At 34.4% G+C, this 22,219-nt stretch overlaps 2 protein-coding genes across 2 annotated transcripts; both read right to left on the reverse strand.

Annotated features, from left to right (window-relative positions):
• Window positions 1–1,071: 1,071 nt before the first annotated feature.
• Window positions 1,072–2,894, reverse strand: LOC113709676 (LOB domain-containing protein 1-like). The gene is made up of 2 exons (XM_027232503.2): window positions 2,497–2,894; window positions 1,072–1,713 (listed from the first exon to the last, which is right to left on the reverse strand). The coding sequence occupies exons 1-2, from the start codon at window positions 2,785–2,787 to the stop codon at window positions 1,384–1,386; spliced, it is 621 nt and encodes a 206-aa protein (XP_027088304.1). The 5' UTR covers window positions 2,788–2,894; the 3' UTR covers window positions 1,072–1,383.
• Window positions 2,895–14,946: 12,052 nt separating this feature from the next.
• On the reverse strand, window positions 14,947–16,170 carry LOC140014714 (LOB domain-containing protein 1-like). The gene is made up of 2 exons (XM_072065815.1): window positions 15,961–16,170; window positions 14,947–15,312 (listed from the first exon to the last, which is right to left on the reverse strand). Exons 1-2 carry the CDS (start codon window positions 16,168–16,170, stop codon window positions 14,947–14,949), a joined length of 576 nt encoding a protein of 191 aa, XP_071921916.1.
• Window positions 16,171–22,219: the final 6,049 nt, after the last annotated feature.

The following is a 22,219-nucleotide window of genomic DNA, read 5'->3' on the forward strand; positions in this document are numbered from 1 at the left end:
GGATTATTTCTTCCAAGGGCAAAACTGCTATTTTTGTCATCCAAGTGCTTTCTACATCCCAACATTTTGAGTAAGCTCATTTGGATTAACTCAAATATTAGATCAGAAAAATTCATGCCCGAATATCACGATTATTACACAATACAGGTCTAATGGCTTATTGGATTGCTTAAAATGATGTTAAGGCAGAATTCAGGTGTTAATTTTTTTGTAAAAATAATTTTTGGATAGAGTATTATTTGAGATATTATTTGGAATAATTACTGTAGCATTTTTTATGATGTGATGTATGAGAAATAAAAAGGTGGTTAAAAATATAAAAAAATGAATTGAGTAATATGTTTATGATACAAGCGAAATATAATTATTTGGAATAATTTACCTGTCCAAACACTCCCTTTGGGATTAAGCTCATAAGCGGTCAATAGAGACTAATGGTGCGTGACATGGCGTACCCGGCATCTATCTCTTGGTCCTTGTCGAAGTTTGACAACCGAACCAGATAAATCAATTGCAGAGAAGATATTATTGATTAGAACTTTTCGCTTCCAATTTCCGATATTTTTGGACTAGAAAATCATAATAATCTAGGTAGTTCCCCAAATTTTTAAATATATTCCCAATGTTTTTTGGTTAATGCTAATTTTTCCTCAATAAATCTAATTATGAGAAAGAAAAGTCGTTGTCTCAAAATAGAAAAAATAAAAAAAAGATAGGGCATTCCATAACATTAATTTGCCCAAAAAGAGAGAGAGAGAGAGAGAAAAAAAATAGAAATAAAGACCACAAAAAGTGGTATGGAAGGTGTAACATTTGGCGTCTTGTCAATTAAGAATCGGTACAAATTCCTATGGTGCTGATAATTTTCTTCTTTAAAACCACTGGGCCAATAATGACTCAGTGACTACCAGAGAGGGGCTTAAATCCCTCCTTGGCCTATAGGCGAGGCAACGAAAAAAATCTAAGGGTTGTGCCATAACACTCTCTTGGTCTAGTTGGATCTGTATTCCCACTAGCCTCTTACCACAGCTTCCTTAGTCTTCCCCTCCCCCTAGATTAGAATAAAGTAGGTTATACAAATGTATCGTTGCTGACAAAAAAAACAATAATAATAATTTTCTTCTTTAAACATTTATTCTTCTCGCTACTCCTTCTTCCTCTTGGGACAAGTTGGACATAAAATATCATAAAAATACGTCTGTATTGTTAAAAGATCTACTCTTCATATAATAACTCGAAAAATACATTAATCCAATTTGAAATTGTTTAAATTTTTATTAGTATAGGTCACTGCATGCAGTCGCTTTTGTGTCCACACTTGCAGATCCTTGTTTACTCGACTTCTCCAAACTAGTTAAATATCCTTGCCCTGGATCGGCTTGCTTATGTCCAGAGTGGTTCCCAAGCAGCATATATATTTGCATCATCAAGAAATAAGCTTGTATTATCACAGCTTAGATGCTGTTCGGGCTTGATTTCTTGATCATCTTGTGCTGCCATTCCCATGCAGATTAAGGACTTGAGATTGTCATTTTGGCATTGAAAGTTCAACATCTCAGCCTGTGCCTTGGCAAGTTCTGCTTGGAGCTCACTAATTTGCTTCTGCAGCTGACAAATTGCCCCTGCACAGCCATAAACTGGATCTCTAATCCTCGAATTCGCTTCGTAAACCATGCTGTTCACAGCATCTGCTCTTTGGTCCTCTGGGAGTTCCTGAAAGTATACAACACATAAAAAACTGTTAATCCTGTCGTTGACCTCCATATTGAATTATTGCAGCGTATGAGATGTAGATCAAGACCTGAAGCATGGAATTGCAAGATGACTTGTTCCACTTGGAGAAAATAACATGTTCTAGATACTAGACTCTAAATGTAGAAGTATCACTTACGCGTGCTTTGAAACTTCTCATTCAAACTTGTTCAATTGATAATTTTCTTTTCTTTTCCGGCAAGCATAGGTAAAAAATCTATACAAACTGTCGAGTAAGATCGTTTTCAAGTAATTACTCAGTAACGACGCCTATAATTATTCAATTTGAAATACAATCTTATCCAATTTGAGGTTGGAATTTATGTCCGAAGTAGTTAGAAAATTTGTCAAGAATTGTAGAATTTTTTGGCATAAAGCGACCTTGCTACTAGTACAAATTAATTAAAGCAAAACCTCCTTTATTGGAGGTGGTTAAAGACCCCTCCTTTGTAGAATGTGAAAGAGATTCCACTCGAGTAAAAGACATTTCACATCTCCCCTCTGCTTTTCCTTCTCCCTCCCCTTTCACCCGGTCCCCCTGGCAACCTACGTCTTTGAAGTCAAACAACGTACTTGTTGCTAGAAAACTTTACCTATGATTAAAACCATGAATGCTACTTTTTTTTTTTTTTTTTCTTGAAAAAAGAACAGAAAAAACACTTGCATGAATTTCTAGCAAACAATGCAATTAATTTAAGCTTTGATTTTTTTTGGGGGGGAGCGGTTGTGAAGCTTATATATTACCTGCAGCATCTTGATAATGTTGCTAGCTCCAAATACTTTATGTGCAATGGTGAACTTTAAGGGCTCAGTTGGCGGAAAGTATGGAGCCAATACACATTTCTCTGCGCATCTGCGGCGGAGGATTTTGCATGCGGCACAAGGGCTAAGAATGACTGGTGGAGGAGATGGCGGACCATTTTTGGGAGATCCAGCCCTCGGAGACAATGAAGGAGATGATGAAGGCGACAGAGGTTGATTCTGAGACGCGGCACACATGGTTGTAGTGGTAGTGGTTGTGCTGCTGCACTCCATTTCTGTAGTGAAGAAAAGGAGGACTAGTGTGTGTGTGTGTGTTTTTTTTTTCCCTGGTCTTCAGCTGTTTACTTTAAACCCTTTGATGGGGCTGGTTTGATTTGTGGTGGGGTGGTTCTACTTGGGTACAATGGGCAGGAATATATATAGACAAGGAAAACCCGGGAAGGGGGGCACAAAAAAGAAATTATGACGTCGTCATGCGTCATAATACTTGTAGATGACATCATGAATTTGCTTGTGAAGAATGTGACATAGACAGGAATTACATTTCTTTCTTTTAAGTCGCAAAAACTTTGTTGATTGTTGACTCTTGTCTTGCACAAAGCAAACCAATTCAGAAGTCTTTAGCAGTTCAAAGGTTCAAAAATTAACTTTTCATTGTGCGTACCCATAATTAATGCCCCTTAATTAGTTTAAAGAAGAAGTATGAGAGACACCAAAGTCCATAAATGCTTATCTATTACTCCCTCCCTTTTTTTATAACTGACGTTTAAGGTTTTGCACACCAATTAAGAAAAGTTTTTCATTGCTTAAATCTGTACACTACTTTCCTTTTGTACCCTCATTAATTGTCCAATTACTAGGGTTGTTATAAAGAAAGAAGCAATAATTACTAGGAGTAGTAATTAAGAACCCTATATTGAAAAAGAGAGATAAAAGGGTAAAATTGTAAAAAATAATTAATACTGTATGAGGATAATAAAACGACAGATAAAAGTACACTAGAGCAAATTTCTTAAACGTCAGTTATAAAAAAAGGGAGGGAGTAATTAACTTCATCATCTCAGTTTTAAGTATTTTTCATTTGACTGATCCCAAGAATTTGATTATAACAAGGTATGAACATTTATCAAAATATAGTAATATGACTAAAAAGAGGGATAAAAACGAATCAAAGTGGCGGCAAATTAGATACAGACCAGTCGAAAAGGTGGACCAGTTTATGTCCAAACTCCAAAAAGTATAAGATTATAATCTTTGTAGTTTGTACCCTCTCTCAGTTTTAGCTTTGTGCTTTATAGTATTAATGCTAAGATTTGAGTGGACTTATGGTACTAGCTGCTGCTGCTGCTTTTGTTTTATCATCAAGAATACTTCTTGTTCATACCGACAAAAAGCATATTTTACTGCTTAACCAAAAGTTGAAGACAAGAGTGCTTAATATGCAAACTAAAAGTAACCTTGTTTGGACAGCCATTTTTCGCTGGAAAATTGCGTCGTTTTTCGTGATCACATTTCCCTATTACCTTTTTTCCTCACATATATCAAATCGCTACAGTAATTTTTCTACAAAAAATCCTAGAAAATGCAATACAGCACTTTCTCTTTTGGATGGTTAGAAACTGAATTTTGATCTGAGTTCTGAATAGTTAGTGCTTAGACATGGAGAGTTGCAGTACTAAGGACAAATGCATTATACTTTAAAAGACATTATCATTGTTGCATCAACCATTTTTACCTAAAATTAATGATCCCTTTTTTGTGGTATGACGAATTGAAGTCCAAGAAATACTACTACTACTACTATGCGCGCATTTCCATAAATTTAGAAGTTGCAGAGAAGATATCTATAAATTGTCGTCAGCAAAGACCGGAAACAAGTGTAGAATTGACACTGAAAAGCAAGCCTCATCATATGTGGTTTTAGGGTATTATATATATGCAAACAAGCCAATATTAATCTCGTATATATAGTAATGATTAAGCTGTGCAGTTTTGTGGCTGTTTCTTTTATAAATTTTGGTCAGCAAAGACTTGTGAAATCAATTGTAATAATCAACTAATCATACTTGGAAAGCTTAAATATATATTAGAAGTTTCCGCCACATCTTGTAATATCTTTGATTGCCAATTTTCACTTGCACTTTGATAGTGCTTTTTACCTTGCCCACTTTCACTTTGAAACCCCCCCCAAGATCTCGTGTTTATATGAAGTTTGGCAAAGTTTTTATAGAAATCAAACAGCGGATGTAATTAATAATATTGTTTGAGAAAGTGATATAAAACAAGCCAATATTGATCTCTTGTAGTGATAAATATATATATATATATATATATATATATATATATATATATATATATATATATATATTTACCACCAACTTAAGATTCTTCACGGTGTAGCATTTTGGACCCTATAGCACAAATGAGATTTTTTTTCAATGCAAAGAGTTTCTAATTAAAAAAGATGATTAGAGCTAATAATACATTTTTAAGAGGTCAGTTAACGATTACTTTGTCGTGTTATCAAAGCCTATGAGCTGCAAAACTTGAACAGAAGTTGTATTAGTTAGTTGAAAAGTGATATTTTCTAGAGAAGTTAGGAAAGAAAGGTGATGGACAAAATTGACTAAATTCTTCTTCTTCTTCTTTTTTGAAAATATGCGCCAATTGGAATTGTTTGATACAGTTCCTCAATCTTATTGGTCAAAGGTACCTCATATATATATATATATTAGGTTTCCACATATCACGAGGAAAGATAATTAAAGCTTGAAAATTTTATGAAATGGATAAAAACCTCATAATTTGTCGTTAGCTACAATAGTTGATCTTTCCATGCAACGATTTCTAGAACAACTAAAACACCAAATTCCTTAAAAATATATATATATATACGAGGAAAGAACTATAGATCAATCATCATTTGCTTAATTTTCTGACGTTATGAAATTATGGGCAAGGCAGCACAGACCATGATAGTGCCACAAAATGCCCAACAAAATTTTGCAGGACCAGTATAAATGCTGAACTAGAATATAATCTTCTTTTTTTTTTTTCATTTTAGGTCCCTTGTTTTTCCCAATATTTGTTACAGAATGACACGTATTCAAGTTTGCCCTCCAAAATAACCTAGTCTGGTGCCGACTATTCACCATGGAATGACTATTTGAGATGCAGCCAAAAGATGAAGCAGCACCTTATTCCAACGACCCTCTTGCCAGACCAGCAGTCACTGGTACACGTGGCGACCAAATGATAATGACAAGCAAAAGCCAAAGGTCCCAAGATACAGGGCTGAAAAATGGCAGAGTTGCTATAGTAGTCCCTAGATTCCTCGGGATATTTGATTTTACTTCCAACTTTCATATTAAAAGCTTTCATGAAACAACTTTCGTAGATTTATCATTTTAGTCCTGCAAATATTGCAGCGACGCTTCGACGCTAAAATCAATAGTGAACTATTCTTATCAGTTGCTTGACAATGAGATAGGTGCGCAATATTCGAATATATGTGCGTAAATTAGTATTTATGTGAAGTGTAATTACATATTAGTTTATCGTGTTGCGAAAACTCATATTATTGTACTTATACGAGTCTTCTAATAATTCAGGGGTTGGGGTTACCTCATTATTAGGTCGTATGGTTAAGCTATGTATATCTTTATAATCAAACCAGACTTTTAAATTTGAAACTACATTTTTTATGCACTGTCATAGTTTGATGCGAAATACATATGCAAAATTTAGGTTTCAGATTCAAAATTAAATTGACTATCATAGATTTATGATTTTAGTCCCGTAAATATCGCATTGACACATTGCCGCTAAATTGCTAAAATCAATAGTGAATTATTCTTATCAGTTGCTTGGCAATGAGACAGGTAATTTTCGAATATATGTGCATAAATTAGTACACTAAGTCAAATTTTGTGAAAATAAGATTAGTAAAGGTTTCACATGACTTAATTTATGTGAAGTGTAACTGCATATTAGCTCATCATGTCGACAAAAACTCATATTATTATATTTATACGAGTCTTCTAATAATTTAGTGGTTGGGGTTACCTCATTATTAGGTCTTATAGTTAAGTTATGTACTATATCTTTACAATCAAACCCGTCTTTTAAATTTGAAAACACTGTCATATTTGGATGCATAATACATATGTAAAATTTGGATTTCAGATTCAAAATCAAATTCATTATCATACATCTAATCTTCTTGATAATATATACACCGTTAATGTATAAAAGATGAATTTGAAATTTGAATGCGGTAAACTTACGATACGTTGATGGATAATTTACTTTATTCTAAAGTTCAAAAACTAACAAAATAAGATTTGCCAACATTGAAGGACCATTTGAGCAATTTGCCGATTACGTAGCTTAGTAATGATACATCTAAGCAAGGTGGGTGAGAAACCGCTGGGCTCGTGTGGAACGAGATTGGGACTCTCTCCCAGTAAAGTCCCAAAAGACAGTGACCATCAAAAGAGACCTTTGCCATTGGCAATTTTGTTTTCCAACCCAAATTGGATTTCGTCCCTTATTTTCTTGGCCTTTGGAAGATTGGTCTGACTTAGTTGGAGATTTTTCATAGTATTTTTGTCACCTGTTCTCCATATTAAGATTTGCCAGAATATAATACTATTGATCTTGAAAAAACTTTCATCATAATAATGAAATCCAGGATGATTATTGGAATAACACGTCAGGCTAAAAGCATAACCGAACAGTTGACTTCTGTCAGAATTATTCTGGTTTTGCAATTGCAGAGGAATGACAAATCTCTTGTTTGACTTAAAGGATTCGAAGTTAGCATGTAAAGCTTTGCGTGTGGACCTTTGAGGTAGTTAAGAATTACTATAATAAATTGCCTGACAATACACCCAACCAAAAAAAAAGAAAAGAAGAAAGAAAGTAAAGAGAAAAAAGACACAAGATTTGTAGTTATGTGCAAAATTATTGGCTATTTTTTAGCTTCCTGTTACTGTCAGGTATTTAATTTCCATATTAATGACAGATTTGAGTGCTATGCAGTTGAATCGTATTTAATTGTGAAGTTATGAAACCAGATTTATTTTGCTTTTTCTATTCATGAAATACGCGCTTACACACACATACAAAAGAAAAAAAAACAAAACCAATCTGACTGCATATGTATGTATGTATGTTTGTAAACTGATCGGGGTCGAAAGTTAATTTTTTTTTTGTTGCCTGCCGCGGTATCCAAGGCTTTGCCCTGACTAATCCGTTGGTCGACCCGGGTCGCACACCTGATTGCGGTGGGTGAGTCTCCCAACAAGGATAGCTGCATACGCCATGTTTCGAATCCGAGACCTGTTTAAGCGGAACCAAGCTGCTTACCACTTGGCCCAACCCCAGTTGGTGGGGTCGAAAGTTAATTTCACTAACAAATATACTAATATGCAGATAAATCATTTGAATAATGTAATTTAAATAGCAAAAAAATAAATTATTTATCCCTGTGTTTCTTCACCCATCAATTCCTGGTGATCTTGCTCTTCTTTATTTGCTAGTAGAACTGGATCAAAAGAAATTTGCCTGAGAACTCAACTAATCGACTCAATTTTGAAAAGCTGATTATCGTGTTCCAAACAAAGGCAATTCAGTGGCAAATTCTAGGCCGCACCTGTGCAATATGAGCTTTTCATTGCCTTTTATTAACTCAATACGGTTTCAGATTACTGCCTTTTTAACTTTTGTGCCTTCAAAATCATATGCAATAATAGGTTTTTTCCATTCCTCCAAAATAGTCAGCCTTTTCAAATCAGTTGCACATTGTGGGGATTAATTTGAAGTACAAGCAAGCTACACGCCATAGAAAAGCATGCATGTTATGCATATATACATATATATATAATCGAAAAATCCTGTGTATTAAGCGACAGTATGACCTAAACCACAGAAATAAACTGAAAGATGATCCACCTCCTTAATTTTAAAATTTTTTAAAATTATCGTGATTTTCAGACATTTTTTTGTAGGTGCACTCTATATAATTGACACCACTATTGATTACGCCAATGCAATTTTTTTTACGAACATAGTGAAATTGTCATAGTAGATGACGAGAAGAGAAAAATGATCATCAAAGAAAGAAGTTTCATTTGTCTTTCTTTCTCACGTAATTCTTTTAACTTTAGAAGGGAGTGCTTTTTTCTTCTTCTGTATATATATTTTCTATTTATGCACCAAAGAAGAAACAAAGAAAACTAATTGTACAATTCAAAGTGTGAGACCTTTCTGCCGGCATAATAAGAAAGCAATTTTGCTACTTCTAAGTTCCTCGACTATCACGAAACAGTCTTCAAATAATTAATTAGGGAAACAGCGTATATGAACATGGAAAATTGTACTAGGCTAGAAAACTATCAAGATGGATTTTGGGTGGTCAGTTTCAAATGATGATAATGATCAAGAATCTTTGAATACGTATTGAAAATCATCATCATCATGCATGTTGTATGACTTATAGTTTCTTGGAAAGAACTCAAATGATGAGATATTACTACTTTTTAACTGAGAAGACAGTGCAACCAACGTCTAAACATCTTTCATTAAACCAAAAAAAAGGGGAGACAAATTGCACACCTACTAACTAATCAGTGCAGCAAATTATCCATACATAGGAAAATTCGGATCTGGGAAGACCAAATTTATATACGAAACGCAAGCAATTTCCACCAAAAAAGCAGCCAGAGTCGTCGCAATGTTGGGGGGATTCACAGTCTGGCTTCCACATGTCCTCTTTAGGTCTATTCCATTTCATAAAAGTGCGACCAAACTTTTGTGCTTAATTGGACTGGTTCGAGTAGGAAAGACCAAGAGGAAGAGCAACACCAACATTTTCTTTTTACACTTGACAGCAGTTCGGAAGTATCAGTTGATGAGTTTTTGCAGGCTAATAAATGATCAGGTGGGCGGGCTTAATCCTATTGAACACTCTAAAACATGTTTTTTTTTTTCAAAAAAAAAAAAAATTTTAACAGATGTTATATATATGCCGAGTAAAATTTCTTCAGCAGGCTCAACTGAAAATGTACTACTGTGAAAAAAATATTCATACCCAATACAGATTATACGCATGGATATATACATTACAATATATTACTATTATCATCATTCTTCTTCTTCCTCTTCTTGTATTTTTGTGGACGGTCTTTTTTGCAGCATGGGCTCATCCCACATTCCCCAGCATCAAGTGTTGAGACAGTTCAGGGTCCCGAAAACGGCTGTCCCCTAATTCGGCTGTCCACACGGTTTCGTACAATTTCTTATCGGAACTTTTATTCCTCCTTTCCTTTCATAATGTAAAAAGCTAGTATATGAATTGTGGGGAAGCCGTCACTTGGACGTTTGCATGAAAAACAAATACTCTGCAGTTTTAATGTGGGCGGCCTATTTACATAACCTTAATCCAAGTCCTTCAACTCTTGTAACTCGCTGTATATTCAAGCTGATTAGCTGCTTGCAGCGGATCTCTGTAGCTTACTAGCAGAAAACCTGCCTATGTCGTCAAGAACAGGGGATCTCTTATAACTCATTAGCTGAAAACCATGCACGTTGGAATATTGAAAAATGAAAACCCAGTTTGGGAGGATCCACACGTTCGGATGATGTGCACCACATGTAGACCCACAATGCCAAAGGAAAGATTTTTATCTATCATATCATCAAAAGAGCTAGTTGGAATATATATATACACGTACGAATCATCACTTCTGTCTTTCTTTTGTGGAAGTAACAGTATACTAGAACCTAGATGTATCTATCATATGTGTTCTTCTCAATTGGGGATTGATTGACACATGAACTACATTAAATTTAACGCGTGAAACTGCAAGTAAATACACCAACTCATAAACCAACGACTTTGTTCTAATTAGATTACATGATGGATCTTGCTTTCACCATAGAATAGACACGACTTCAGAAACATGTTAGTACAAGTTATACAATGCAACCAACAAACTTAAAACTTGTCGATATAGACATATATCATCAGTGAGCCAAATGCATCCAACTGCAAGCAAACTAGCAAAGCGTGTCTGTGACCATGAGCGCCTTTTTTTTTTTCTTTGCTTCCTTCGGTATACGCGCAAAAAGCCAGTGGCATCAAACATGTTGTTCTTCTGTAACGCATTTCTCATCCAGAGTTGGATGCCACTTCTGGCTACTGCAACTTAAGGACCAGGACCCAACTCCTGAAGATAGGACAAGTTTGATCCATAACTCTTGGCACTTGATTTCATACTGGACTTCTTACAAACTAAGTTATCCCAGAAGATAAAGAGCAGGCTAGCTTCTGGACATATAGACCAATCGCGAGGTGGGGGAGGAAGGGTCGCAAGGGGATAATGCTCGGTTTAATTGTACCATCTGAATTCTAACCTGGCTTAGGCGAAAGAACTCCTTAAAAGAGTTCTACATTTTGGGACAAAGAATATCAGAAATGAAAATTTTCTAACATGGTTTAAATACAGAACATATTATTCTGTACATTCAGAATTTGTATTACAGCTTCGCCATTATTTGCCCCCCCCCCCCTCTGGGCCTGCTGAAGCTGCTGCACAGAATTGCACATGAGCCACGAGTTGACTGCTTAATCATGGAGTGATCATATTCATATGGTGGCCAAGGTAGGTAGACTGAAAACAGAAAGATGCCCGACCTAAGTCATACTTATCTATCTCAATCTGGAAAGCCATGTACCAAATACGCACTTGTATTGTATGTATATGACTATATTCTACACGTTTTTGACAAATGAATGCAGAATATGATGAATTCAGCTGTGGCATCATCACATTGACCAAATGCGAGTCTGTGTGTGAGAGAGTCTTTTCTTTTTCTGTAAATAAAATATGAACAACTCCAAGTTGGAAAAAAGGGTGGTATATTGGACCAATAATAATAATTAAAGGTAGATTATCAAGTCCCTACTATATATATATATATTTAATCTTTAATGTTGACATTGAAAAGTTTATATTTAGAAAAATCTGAATGCGTGTGATGAAATTTGTAGTATAAAAAAAAGGTATATTGGACTAATAATAATTTAAGTTGGATTACCCGATCCCTAATGTATATTTAATCTTTAACGTAGACCTTTAAACGTTTCTAGTTAGGAAAATCTGAACGCGTGTGATGAAATTTGTAGTTTTTTTTTTTTTTTTAAAAAACAGCGTCTAAAAAGATTAATCGTTGAATAAAAAAATTTAAGGACCAAAGAAATAAAATGCTGGAGTTTGAAAATTTTATTCATTTAGGTTTTGGTGTGAAAATCATAGAGATATATACAACACCAATTTATGGTGTTATAGATTTCAAGGAACTCAAGAAAGAAATTCAGAAACACGTCAATCGCCCAAAGGTGGAATAAAATTTGAGATTTAAGTCAACTATAAGTACCTCAATTTCCAATCATATATATATATAATAAAGTCGTATTCTCATCCTTATCATTTTATTTTGCCTCGTTCCTAGGTGGCTTATCGACAGGGCAACTAGGTGCAACGCACTTTATGAGTTAACCCCCTAATAACCTACGCTATTCCATCCCTCTTTTTTTTCTTGTCTTTACAATTCTAGATAATCCTTCTATAATTATCTCTTACATTCTTTCACCATTTTTTTTTCCTTAACCCTAATCGTCAAGCCTAAATTTCCTGGGGATTAGTATAAATAATTTTAAATTATGTTTTTAACTCTCTCTCATCTTCAACTCAAAAGTTCGAAATATCAATTCAAATATTAGATTATCTTTATCAGATTATCGCTATCGCAGATACTCTACATTTTTACTCATATATATGGTTCTCGATCTATTACTCATCACTTTATCAAGTAGTGAAAATGTTTACACTTTTCCACCAATTTTTTTGGAATTTTTTTTTTTAACTTCAATGCAAGGACCGAATTTGGAACTTCGTTTTTATTCCCTTCAATGCAAGGACCGAATTTGAACTTTGTTTATACTTGCTGTATGTGGTCTGCAATTTCCTACACCTTCTTCATAGCTAGGTCATTGAATTTGAATTTTCTAAGTAAGTCTTCAAAAGTTACAGTTTGGTTTTTATTTCTGGCAAGGTTTTTGTAATTAATTTGTTATTTCAATTTATGGATTCACTCTTCAATTCAAGTAGAACACATATTGCTTTTTGGTTAGTGATTTAGAAGTGGCCTTTTAAACTATGTGTTTTCACAAGATTTTTTAATTGCCTTTGACAATTTATTAATTGTCTTCAACAATGTACTAATTTTTTTTTTCTAGGTTTCTGGGGTTAAAAAAATTTTGTGCAGTTTTCAATGTTTTTTTTTAGACTTTGGTAAAAAGCTTCTAAAGAACAAGAAGGTGTCACTGATTATAAAATGGCAAGGCATCAAGTTCATTGTCATATAGCAGTTCACGTCATGCAATATACATCAGACTATTTAGATTTTTTATGTTTTTTACTTAAGAGCAAAATACATCTTATATTTTCGTTTTGCTTCTATTAGCCATGAATAGATTTAGAAGGTTGCTGTGTTCCTATGACTTGATTGATTCTGAATTCTGATCTTTTATTAATACTTCATTCGGTTTCTTTTCTTTTCACATTAACCTTTAAGCCATTTATATTAAGTACCAAAATTGATGTTTTGGTAACGGGTTGGCCATTCTTTTGTTTACAGAAGATCAGCCAAGATTGATCTTGCCTATTTTCAAGTTTTTGAATGTTATCATATCGTCAATTTTTTTTTTTTTTTTGCATTTTTGAATTATTAATCACTGAATTAGATGTTTAAATTTACATTATAAGACTTTTTTAAATAACCATGTGCACATAGTAATGTATTTAAGAAAGGTTATAATAGATTATACAATAAGTTTGTATTTTATGCAAATATTTTTATAAACTATACTAAATAATTTATTATTTTTAAACAATTCCCATTCAACGAATGTGTACAAAACTAGTTTCTTCTGGAAAGATAGAGTGCTTATCATGCAGGCAGGTGTATTTAACCACTGGGCTTGGCTCAGTGGCCATCAAGTGAGACTTAAGTCTCTCATTGGGCTGTAGGTGAGGGTTCAAATCCCACCGGCAGCGAAAAAAATTCAAGGATGGTGCCAGGCACCCCTTTGGTCCAGTAAGATCTGCAAGCAGGTGTATTTATTTATATATTTTTTTGGGTGTGAAAATTGCGTGCATGAAATTAGTATCTTGCTGATCCATGTGCTAGGCCGCCTAAGAGCTCAAAGCAAAAAAAAATTTTTTTTTTTTTGAGAAAATAAAAGTCACTCGACATAAAGGTTGATATGAATTGAAATTTAAAAAATTACAATAGTTCAATAGATGCAACTGGGTCACTGGACTTTGCTAATTTTATATATTAATCTTTTGAAATTTCAAAAGGGCTACAAAGTATGACAGAGCCCATTGATTATAGATCAAAATTTTGGACTTCTTGTACAACGAGTGTACTTTCTTTCCCAAGCCTAGCTAACAACCAAAGGAACCCAGTGTAGGTGAAATCAAGAAAGGTCAGCAAACCACAGGCCATTTGGGTCGATGCAATGGATCAAGGTCCAAACTGAATACACAACGCCCATTTGGATTGGAATTTTTGAAATTTTTTTCAAAAATTAATAGAGTAGCACTTTTTTTTTAGACGTTACGAATGTGAGGTAAAAACGTGACCCAAAAATATATCGAGGCAATATTTCTAAAAAATTCAAAAAATAGTTTATAGAAAAATAGCAATGCAAACAAGGGTTTATGATGATTGGATTGAAGGGAATTATCATTTCATTCATGGGAAGTCCATTTGAAGAACTTTGTTATGTGATTTTGTTAGAACCCTTTTCTTTTTGGGGTATGCCAATTGCTGAGTTGTTGCCACTCGTTGAAAAGATGAGCATTTTTTTTTTAATTTTTACCACGGTTGTAGTATTAGGTAAAATGAAAGATGAGACCCCAACATGAGTTCCATTAATCATAACCAATTGATATTCTTAATCTAGGTTGAAACTTTAGTACCCACAAATATAGCTTGGACAGTTGCATAATTGCTGATATTGATGAAGTCCCCCTGGTTCAGGCTAGTACTTTTTGCTGCCTATTAGATGCAAATACAGTAACAAAATAATGTAGCAAGTTTCGTTAATGCAATAATGAGAAAATTACTCTGTCATAAACCTTGTATTACTGCCATCAACTGAGAGAAAAACACTATTCAGTATTCTCTAACAATCAAAGAACCACTGATCACTCAATGGGCATACATGTATTTATTAAAGTATCCAATCCCGTTCAAACATCAACGTTTAAAGGCACCCTAAATATATATATTAGAATGGCGTTGCAAACTTTTGATCAGTTTCAGCCCTATATATATAGATATATATATGGTCACCAGTCATATGCCCATAGCTTTCTCATGTGTACAAAGTTGTTCTAAAGAAAAATTAGTTGTGTCACTGTCATCCCATGGCTGTTTTTCCGATATATGGATAATATCTTGCTGCAGCCCCGAGACATTAATGGTTTCTTGCTCTTGCCACGGAAACATTTCCATCCAATTTAACGAGACTAAATTGGCAATCTGGCATTGCATATTAAGGATCTCGGCCTGCGCTTTCGCCAACTCTTCTTGAAGCCCCAGAATTTGCTGCTGAAGGAGGGTCACTGTACCAGCGCAACCGTAAACTGGATCCCTGATTCTTGCAGCAGCTTCGTAAACCATGCTCTTCATAGCATCTGATCTTTGATGCTCCGGAAGTTCCTGAAAATTCAAAATTGATGATGATTTGTTCAATCGTTGGCCGAAATTTTCAATTTCACAATGATACAGGTTTGCAACTTAGTTCCGATCACTCACATTGAATTGTAGGGTAATGGACGTGACCAATTTAAGTTTAAATAATGCATGCAAAAATGTGTAACATGCGCAAAAGTTGCAGTAGTACATGCATCCAAGAAAAAGGTGGCAAGCATGGAGCTGTGCGTAAATCAGACAACAAAGTTTAGTCGAAGATGATTAAAGAGACATCATATAGTATCAAAGTTAGGGAATAAAATTGGCTGCCCACATTTTCCTTCTTTATCAATTCATTTCATGCCAAATTAGAATATCATATCATCTTCCTTTCCTTTGTATATCTCAGGCTTCATATCATCAACACGTCCTTCTTGCAGACTTGACGATCTATTGGTAACTTCTTCACTTTGTGTGTGGTCTAAATTCAGTGTGTGAAGTAGTCAAAACACTGCAAATCAGAAAATTTCAGCCCCTTCAAACTTAAGTTGTATAGGGTTTAAGGGCTTTAAGCCCATCATTTGTCTCATCCCAATTCCCACATAATTTAGGAAGAAAAGGGCAAAAAAAAAAAAAAACAAAAAAGAGGCTTTGTCCATGCTGCATGCATTATACCTGCAACCTTCTGATGATGTTGCTAGCTCCATAAACTTTGTGGACGATGTTGAACCTCAATGGTTCCGAGGAAGGAAAATAAGGGGCCAAGACACATTTGTCGGAACATCTACGGCGGAGAGATTTGCATGCTGCGCAAGGATACTGGGTAGGTGGTGTTGCATTTTGATCAGGAGATGGTGGAGTATTCTGCTGGCGGCAGTGTTCCATATTTTGCAATGGAAGGTTTTATGTTTGGAACTAAATCCAAAGCTCTGAAGTATTATTATGTTGGTTTGAGTCGTTGCTTTGGAGTTTATGGAGTTGGTTTTGGTGATCCATATATAGTCTGTAGTCAAATGATACTGGCAGAAATGCAGACAAAATTTATCAACAAGGTCTATGGAGGGCCGACCACATGCAAACAATTTCTTAGCCGTGTCTTTTAATTACAGTTGAATAGTTTACCTGGAAGGTAATCGAGGCAAACAAAAAAAAAAGTCAATTTGGAAGTCATTCCAAAGATTGTACATGGCATAATTTTTTTCCTACATTAAAACTCCACGTTCTTAATTACTAATGTGAAAATGTGTCTGTCTAGGCATTTTCTCAGTACAAACTCATGATGTAATGATTATCTTTATAAATATAAGTTGCTGTTTTGGAAGAAAAAAAAATTAATGAATTCCAACTACAAGTGGATAGTCAAGATTCAAAAAGCCATCTCAATCAGAAGGACATAGTTAATAGAGGACCTTCCAGCTTGTTTTCAGACTCGTATAACCAGGAAATTGAGGTTTAATTTTCCACTCGTCAGGTATAGGAATAATACTAGTAAAAGTCAGTGTTGAGATCTATTCAGCCCAGCTCCGGTCTGAATTTACAGCCAATACATACTCCTATCAAATGGGATTTTGCTGTATACAAATACAACATCTTACGTTGACTCATGTAGACTTATTCCTATGTTTTCAGAATCGGACCGAGTATCGATTCGGTCAAACTCAGGGGTCAGGAGTCAATGGATTCAACCGGGTTCGATCGGGGTTGAACCGGATGACGTCATAAATAAAAATTATTTAAAAATTAAAATATTATATGTAAAATACCTAATAACATGTTAATATTAATAAAGGTATATTCATATATATTTGATGTTTCAAATATATTTAACAAGAAAATACAAAGAAATTAGAACAATCAAATAGCAATTTATATTATTTAATGAGCATTAACAACTTTAGAATTGAAATTATGGACTTAATTGAAAAATAACACCAAACTTTAAGACAACATTGATAAAGTATGCAATATTTGAGGTATATTAATAATTTTTAACAATCTAGGGGTCAAAACATAATATTGAAAAAATTTGAGTTTTTTTTTTCAAAAATACTTGATTGAACCGAAAAATCCGGTTTTTTCGGTCAAACCCGATCAAATCCAATTTTTGACAGAGTTTTTAGTTACCCGATTTTTTAGCATAACTCGGACCGGACACTTGATCGGTTCCGTGTTCGACCAGCTAGTCCGGTCTGAGTTTTAAAACACAAACTTATTCCAGAGGCAGAGAGGCATGAGGGAAGACTAAAGGTGAAATTCAAGACTCTTACTAAATTTCCATCAAAGTATACATCTCTGGTGTGTAGTAATTAATTTTTTAAGTCATCTCTTGAGAAAGGCACAGGGAATTGGAAAAACGAATGCATTAATACTTCATATCATGTATGCCATTGTATATAGTATCGAAATTAGACAGACAAACAAAGATTTTACTAGTCTCAAACCAGTCTATAATATATGGATTGTTCCCCGGTTGATATGATCACGGATGCATGACCGGAGCATGACCTATGGGCAGTTCAACCAAAAGTCCATTAGTTAAGTCCTTAAATATTCAGTCTATAATATATGGATTGTTTCCCGGTTGATATGATCACGGATGCATGACCAGAGCATGACCTATGTGCAGTTCAACCAGAAGTCCATTAGTTAAGTCCTTAAATATTAATTTCCATCAACTTATTCCTTAAAACTTTTCCACTTGTCTTGCAAAATGGTCATTCCAGTCACCCCATTGCTGTTTTGATCTGCATCAAAGAGCTTCCAAGTCGATTTATATTACTACCACTTTTTTTCTTCTTTTTTTTTTGTCCATCTTGCACAGCTTTTTCTGTGGTGGCGTAGCGCGCCTAAGCGGAAATTATTAGGTGTAAGATAAAAGAGTGAATCTTACATGCACACGCAGTATACACACTGTCAGTGCTGGATTCATATAGCACATGTACAAAAATTGGATTTTGTATTCAAATTTTACATAATTATCATTCATCCAGAACTGTTATTCATCTACTAAAAAAGTCTTTTGCTATAAAGATGTCTGAAAATAAGGTTTTCAGGCGCGTTGAACTAAGAAAATAATATGTCTGTTGCATTTAATATTTTCCTGTCGCTGACAGAGTTGAGATAGAGACTAGAGTAGATTATCTTCGTAAGCTAAATTTGCAAGTGTGTGAAAAAATATATATATATCTCATCAACTTCTTGTTTCTATTTCTTGACCCATCAATGGCGCAGTCCATGCACTTGAAAATATCATAGCAATGTCTTCAACGATTCCTAGTAAAAGTATAGATATAATAAGCACATCATCAGTGGTTTAATTATCTCTACTTCTTGTAGCACAGGTAGAAGATTTCACTGTTCAAAGCAAAAAACAATTTTCTAAAGTTGATTATATATGGTAGTATGTATGTATTTCTTTTATTGTCCATTAATTTGAAGAAAAAGGCAATTGAATGACAAAGTTAAAGCCGAAATTTATGCGATATGTAAACTGTGTTTTGTTGCCTTCTTCCAGATTTCATCTGTTTTCAACTTAATAAATCACATATTCACGTTAGCATGCATGTGAGTTAAGTATATAACTTGTAGTATCTGTCCCATTGAATTGAAAAGGCCCTTTTCATCTCACTTTCACTGGTGGACTTGAAAATCTCAAGTCTTTGACAACGAAATTTAACCATTAAAGTCTTTTCTTTTTCTTTTTTTTTTTTTTGTTTTTGGTCCAACTTAATAAGAAGTTCAGAGCTAGCAGCATTTAGAAAGGCTAATGATGGATAAAGAGAGGAAAAAAAAACGAAAATTTGTTTTCTTATACCGGTTGTGTTAAACAAATAAGTACTTTGAAATTTGTATGCATACCTTGAAGCTGATTTTGGAGTTTCAATTGTGATTAAATTGTACACTTATTAATTGGGATTTGGGGCAAATGAGCTAAAAAACACTTACTAATTGGGATTTGATATCTCAATTTGATTTCCTTAAAATAAAAGTTTGTGCTAGCTTCTTTTTTTTTTTTGTTTTTTTTTGTTTTGGGGTACTGGTTAACTTTTAGAAACAAATTCGTGCATCGTATTGAGAATTCGCTCGAAGTTTAGTAACAAGAAAAATTCAATTTCCAGTTATCATTAACTCACCCCACCTTTGCCTTTCCACAGTGTACAAGCAAGCCAATACCATTCAGATGTTGTAAATTCTACTGTCGTGTTTCATTTTATTCCTTTTGCAGGTATGACTTTGTTATTATCCATTACTTGGAGAGAAGACGAGAATGAATTTGGAGATACCAAAAACCACTTATTTCTACAAGAAAAGTATGCCTATTTTTTGTTTCCTTTTCTTCTAGTATTAAACAATGTTAAAAACCTCGAGAATTCAAGAACATGACCAAGAAATCTGCCAATTGCATACAAGATTTAGGTTCGAGCATCTCAACAATCACCAATTTCAATTGTTTGGTACACTGTAGATAATAATACAACTAATGTATATTAGGTTTCCACATATCACGATGAAAGATAAAGTTTGAAAATTTTATGAAATGAATAAAAATCTCATAATTTGTCGTTAGCTACAATAGTTGATCTTTTCATGCAACGATTTCTAGAACAACTAAAACACCAAATTCCTTATATATATATATATATATATATATATATATATATATATACGAGGAAAGAACTATAGATCAATCATCATTTGCTTAATTTTCTGACGTCATGAAATTATGGGCATGGCAGCACAGACCATGATAGTGCCACAAAATGCCCAACAAAACTTTGCAGGACCAGTATAAATGCTGAACTAGAATATAATCTTCTTTTCAATCTCTTTTTTTTTTCATTTTAGGTCCCTTTTTTTTCCCAATATTTGTTAAAGAATGACACGTATTCAAGTTTGCCCTCCAAAATAACCTAGTCTGGTGCCGACTATTCACCATGGAATGAGTATTTGAGATGCAGCCAAAAGATGAAGCAGCACCTTATTCCAACGACCCTCTTGCCAGACCAGCAGTCACTGGTACACGTGGCGACCAAATGATAATGACAAGCAAAAGCCAAAGGTCCCAAGATACAGGGCTGAAAAATGGCAGAGTTGCTATAGTAGTCCCTAGATTCCTCGGGATATTTGATTTTACTTCCAACTTTCATATTAAAAGCTTTCATGAAACAAATTTCGTAGATTTATCATTTTAGTCCTGCAAATATTGCATTGACGCTTCGATGTTAAAATCAATAGTGAACTATTCTTATCAGTTGCTTGACAATGAGATAGGCGCGCAATATTCGAATATATGTGCGTAAATTAGTATTTATGTGAAGTGTAATTACATATTAGTTTATCGTGTTGCGAAAACTCATATTATTGTACTTATACGAGTCTTCTAATAATTCAGGGATTGGGGTTACCTCATTATTAGGTCGTATGGTTAAGCTATGTATATCTTTATAATCAAACCAGACTTTTAAATTTGAAACTACATTTTTTATGCACTGTCATAGTTTGATGCGAAATACATATGCAAAATTTAGGTTTCAGATTCAAAATTAAATTGATTATCATAGATTTATGATTTTAGTCCCGTAAATATCGCATTGACACATTGCCGCTAAATTGCTAAAATCAATAGTGACTTATTCTTATCAGTTGCTTGGCAATGAGACAGGTAATTTTCGAATATATGTGCATAAATTAGTACACTAAGTCAAATTTTGTGAAAATAAGATTAGTAAAGGTTTCACATGACTTAATTTATGTGAAGTGTGACTGCATATTAGCTCATCATGTCGACAAAAACTCATATTATTATATTTATACGAGTCTTCTAATAATTTAGTGGTTGGGGTTACCTCATTATTAGGTCTTATAGTTAAGTTATATATATCTTTACAATCAAACCCATCTTTTAAATTTGAAAACACTGTCATATTTAGATGCATAATATATGTGTAAAATTTAGATTTCAGATTCAAAATCAAATTCATTATCATACATCTAATCTTCTTGATAATATATACACCGTTAATGTATAAAAGAAGAATTTGAAATTTGAATGTGGTAAACTTACGATACGTTGATGGATAATTTACTTTATTCTAAAGTTCAAAAACTAACAAAATAAGATTTGCCAGCATTGAAGGACCATTTGAGCAATTTGCCGATTACGTAGCTTAGTAATGATACGTCCAAGCAAGGAGGGTGAGAAACCGCTGGGATCGTGTGGAACGAGATTGGGACTCTCTCCCAGTAAAGTGTCAGGGCCCTAAGTTAGAAATTGGGAGATTGCTGAGACGGATAGAGAGAGGGAAGGGAGAATTGGGAAAAACAGAGTGCGAGGGAGAGGAGAGAGTAGACGTCAACAGGAGAGAGAGAACAAATCTGTTATTTCTTTTCTTAAGCTTGATTCTATTACAAGCTTACTATTTATAACCTGCCTAATCAGTAGAAAATCAATACACGTGAATAACAAAAGGAACTAACCTAACTAACTACCAGCATTAGTTCCACGGCACCGTTTTGGGTCCAATGACTTATTCCTAAAACGCAGACTTCAGTGAATGAAACGGTATAATTCGCCTAGGTCCCTGACAATCCCTTCCTCATAAAGAAAGCTTGTCCTCAAACTTTGAAATCTGGAAACATTTTATCAATGAAGCTCTTATCTTCCAAGGAGGCCTCAGAGTCCGGAAAATGGTTCCATTTGATCAAATATTGTATCACGGGTTGAGATTCCCTCATGGTGACCCTACGCTTCATCACTTGCTCAGGCTGCAGCAAACACTGATCTGTTGCATCAAGCTCGGGCAAGACAGGTACAGCTGTCTGAGTGTCACCAATTTTTCTTTTAAGAAGCGAAACGTGGAATACCAGATGGACTCTAGCTCCGGGTGGTAATTGTAACTTATAAGCTATGGTTCCCACCTTTTCAATGATGTGA

Source organism: Coffea arabica, chromosome 9e (assembly GCF_036785885.1).
Source record: "Coffea arabica cultivar ET-39 chromosome 9e, Coffea Arabica ET-39 HiFi, whole genome shotgun sequence".
Taxonomy (NCBI): Eukaryota; Viridiplantae; Streptophyta; class Magnoliopsida; order Gentianales; family Rubiaceae; genus Coffea; species Coffea arabica.